This window comes from Palaemon carinicauda, chromosome 5 (assembly GCF_036898095.1).
Source record: "Palaemon carinicauda isolate YSFRI2023 chromosome 5, ASM3689809v2, whole genome shotgun sequence".
In the NCBI taxonomy this organism is placed as follows: domain Eukaryota; kingdom Metazoa; phylum Arthropoda; class Malacostraca; order Decapoda; family Palaemonidae; genus Palaemon; species Palaemon carinicauda.
In genome coordinates, this window is record NC_090729.1 from 169,018,557 (window position 1) to 169,023,103 (window position 4,547).

The 4,547-nt window shown below is 39.4% G+C and overlaps 1 protein-coding gene across 1 annotated transcript; it reads right to left on the reverse strand.

Annotated features, from left to right (window-relative positions):
* Nucleotides 1-210: 210 nt before the first annotated feature.
* LOC137640658 (heat shock cognate 71 kDa protein-like) lies at nt 211-2,489 on the reverse strand. Its single transcript, XM_068373158.1, has one exon. The coding sequence runs from the start codon at nt 2,257-2,259 to the stop codon at nt 334-336; it is 1,926 nt and encodes a 641-aa protein (XP_068229259.1). The 5' UTR covers nt 2,260-2,489; the 3' UTR covers nt 211-333.
* Nucleotides 2,490-4,547: the final 2,058 nt, after the last annotated feature.

The following is a 4,547-nucleotide window of genomic DNA, read 5'->3' on the forward strand; positions in this document are numbered from 1 at the left end:
ACACAAATGCACATTTTTTGTACGTTTGAATATAGCTTCTCTGTATTTTCCCGCATATAGTTATAAGCATAATATTAATCTAGCTTTCAAGAATTTAGATACACCATCAACCAATTGACCATAATGATAAAATGTAGGAAAATTAAACATTTCAATAAATTTAATGATTTATTACGCAAGTAATTTGTACAATGACTATCACATGGTAATGCCCTATATATAACAATCAGTAAATTCGCTTTACAAAATGAATGATATTTACAATGAATACTGGTGGAACGAACTTAGAAATCTCGGTATCACAGAAAAAGTGTCATTCACAACAGGTGAGACTTAATCAACTTCCTCAATGACAGGACCCCTGCCACTGCTTGTTGCCTTATTGTTGCCTGCGCATGATGACCCCTGACCTGGTGTCGTACCGTAGATCTTGGCAGCAATGGGCTTCCAAGCTGCTTCCAGTTTCCTCGTGTGGTCCTCAAACTCGTCTGTTTCTGCCAGCTGGTTCTGGTCGATCCAGGTGAGTGTTTCCTCCAGGTGTCGCTTCATTGTGTTCTTCTCCTGTTCATTGAGTTTGTTGGAAACACTTTCGTCATTTAAGGTGCTCTTCATACTCAGACATAAGGATTCCAATTGATTCTTGGCATCAATCCTCTGCTTATGTTTGGCATCCTCTGCAGCATACTTCTCGGCCTCGTGCACCATGCGTTCAATGTCCTCCTTACTGAGACGTCCTTTGTCATTGGTGATGGTAATCTTGTTAGACTTTCCAGACGACTTGTCTACTGCAGACACATTGAGAATTCCATTAGCATCTATGTCAAAGGTAACTTCAATCTGAGGAACACCCCTTGGAGCTGGTGGGATTCCAGTCAGGTCAAACTTGCCCAGAAGGTTGTTATCTTTGGTCATTGCTCTTTCACCCTCATAAACCTGGATGGTAACTGCAGGTTGATTGTCTGAGTAGGTGGTGAAGACCTGTGTCTGTTTGGTGGGAATTGTAGAGTTGCGCTTGATTAGTGCAGTCATGACACCTCCAGCAGTCTCAATTCCTAGGGATAGAGGAGCTACGTCTAGCAAAAGGAGATCCTTGACTGCTTCGGACTGGTCCCCTCGAAGGATAGCCCCCTGGACAGCTGCACCATAAGCTACAGCTTCGTCTGGATTAATGGATTTATTGAGTTCTTTTCCATTGAAGAATTCTTGAAGAAGTTTCTGAACCTTTGGAATACGAGTTGAGCCTCCAACAAGAACGATGTCGTCAGTGCTGCTTTTGTCTAACTTTGCATCTCTCAAGGCCTTCTCAACTGGTGCCAGCATAGTTCGGAAGAGGTCAGCACAAAGCTCTTCGAATCTAGCACGAGTAATAGACGTGTAGAAGTCAATTCCTTCATAAAGAGAATCAATTTCCACATTGGCCTGAGAGGAAGAGGACAGAGTTCGCTTTGCTCTTTCACAGGCTGTCCTCAGTCGCCTTAAAGAACGTTTGTTTCCGCTTATGTCTTTCTTGTACTTCCTTTGGAACTCTTGTATGAAGTGACTGACGAGACGGTTGTCGAAATCTTCTCCTCCAAGATGTGTGTCACCCGCTGTGGCTTTTACCTCAAAAACTCCATCATCAATGTTGAGAACAGAGACGTCAAAAGTTCCTCCACCCAAATCGAAAATGAGCACATTACGCTCCCTTCCGTTAGCAGCTTTCTTGTCCAGACCATAGGCAATAGCAGCTGCTGTAGGTTCATTGATGATTCTGAGAACATTTAGTCCTGCAATGACCCCAGCGTCCTTGGTGGCCTGTCTCTGAGAGTCATTGAAATAGGCTGGGACTGTGATTACTGCGTCAGAAACTGTCTTTCCCAAGTAGGCTTCTGCTGTCTCCTTCATCCTTGTTAAGACCATGGAAGAAATTTCCTCTGGGTTGAAGGTCTTGAGTTGACCCTTGTATTGCACCTGGAGTTTGGGCTTGCCAGAATGACTGACGACCTTGAATGGCCAATGTTTGATGTCATTCTGCACAGTTGGGTCATCGAACTTCCTTCCAATGAGTCTCTTGGCGTCGAAGAGAGTGTTGGTGGGATTGATGGCCGCCTGGTTCTTAGCTGCATCTCCAATGAGTCTTTCTGTGTCATTGAAGGCCACATATGACGGAGTGGTTCTGTTTCCTTGGTCATTGGCAATGATTTCCACTTTGCCGTTCTCAAACACACCCACGCAAGAGTAGGTGGTTCCCAAATCAATACCTATTGCAGGAGCAACCATGTTGTTAAATATTTTGATAGATAATCCAACAAGAGTATATTGAGTTCGATCAACAAGAAACTGTTAAAGTATTACAGTTGTGTTTCTCAGTATTATTTTCAAACTTGAATGAACACTTCTTACAACTTGTTAATATTTTTATCTTCAGCACCTCAAGTTTCACTAATGACTATTATTTACCACAAAATAATCAAATCACTGGTTAGGAGATTGAACTCTCGCTTGCTTTCTCTTTCACTGCTAGATTGGTTCTGAACAGCGCAGTTTCCCTCAGAGCTTTTATATTGGCAGATCCGTTTTCTCTGGAAGTTACCCAAACGTTCTAGACTAAGAGAATCTGGACTATTCTCGACTCTGACGTCAATAGCTGGCCAGCTCGCATATAATAGATACCATCACGAGAGGTATGTAATAAAGATAGAATTATCGTGATATTCGTAGAATATTTATTTTTCTAGTCCATTTAAATATTGACGATATTATGTATACTGAATATACATACAGACAATATAAACATGTATATATATATATATATATATATATATATATATATATATATATATATATATATATATATATATATATATATATATATATATATACATAGACGAACAGTGAATTTTAAGTTTGTTATCTATTCCGATTCACGAAATATCAAAGAAACCGTCAAAGGTTGCACACATAGCAACCAGCTGGTGTTAGAAATTAAAGTTCTCCTTATCAAATTCTATTCCCAAAAGGCAAACATTGAAATATGCCGGATTCCTTCCCATGTTGGGGTTTTTGATAGTGAAAATTCTATATTGATGCTAAATCAGCAGTAGATTTGCCATAATATTGACATGAAGGTCCCCCCCCCTTTAAGTTTTATTATTATTATTATTATTATTATTATTATTATTATTATTATTATTATTATTATTACTTGCTAAGCTACAACCCTAGTTGGAAAAGCAGGATGCAATAAGCCCATGGGTTCCAATAAGGAAAATAACCCAGTAAGGAAAGAAAACAAGGAAAGATAAAATATTCTAAGATGAGTAATATTAAAATAAATATTTTCCATATAAAATATAAAAACATTAACAAAACAAGAGGAAGAGAAATAAGATAGAATAGTGGTCCTGAGTGTCTTTTCAAGCAAGAGAACTCTAACCCAAAACAGTGGAAGACCATGGTACAGAGGCTATGGCACTACCATTCTAAAGCATAATAAAGTAACAAAATGGCAAACTATGTGGAAAAGAGGAATAATGAATGTGAAAATATTATATCAAAACGAATACAACCAAGTTTTTCTTCATAGGAATCATAAGAACAAAAGTATGGAAGTAATTCGAACAAGATTCAGAATTGGTGATACGAGACTGATCCAGGGATATTTAATACGGTCATTTTATTTATTTATCTATTATTATTATTATTGTTATTATTATTATTAATATTATTATTATTATTATTATTATTATTATTATTATTACTATTATTATATTAACTAAGCTACAAGCCTTAGAAATGCATGATTCTATAAGACCAAAGGCTTCAACATGAAAAGTAGCCCAGTGTGATGGGCCGAGAGAAGGTTGTGACTCAAAGGCAGGTTGAAAGCGACTGAGTGAGTTTATTAAAGAACAGTCTCCTTTATATATAAAAGTTCAAGGCAACAGGAATTTTCATGTTCAAAATCAACACTGTTACAGAGGAGAAAAGCAGACATGTTTATTCTGGTTCTTTTTAGTGCGAGGGGAAAGCGAAGATACAAGCACAAAATGAACTATGTACGATCATGTGATACACGGTTGGTACATGGCTCCCCCTAAAAATGACATACTGAACATGTTAAATAGGTCGCCCTGAATCTGGAAAGGTAGTAGTAAAAACTGCGCCGATTAGCGGCAGTGAGTGGCTGTGGAAGTCGTTGGTTGGGGCGCGAGCGAGTGGTGGATGATGGGTGGCTTTGTTGCCGCTCCGGCTCGTCACAGCATTCATAGGCGTGTGTCCTACGGCATTCATAGGCCTACGACATTCATAGGCGTGTGTCCTACGGATTTCATAGGCGTGTGTGTCCTACAGCATTCACGTCAGTTTCGGTTGAAGTTGTATAGGTGTCCTTTACGTCACGAGCGGAGGCGTTAATGGAGGTTTGAGATCATGAAGTGGGTTCACATCACGAGGAGAGCCATCTGCGGCAGGTTGCAGGCGAGTAATACTGGTCATTTTCCCGAGGGTGAGCGAAACTCTTTGGTCCCCAAACGGTTGTTGAGAGAGCTGAAAAAGCGTTGCTATAC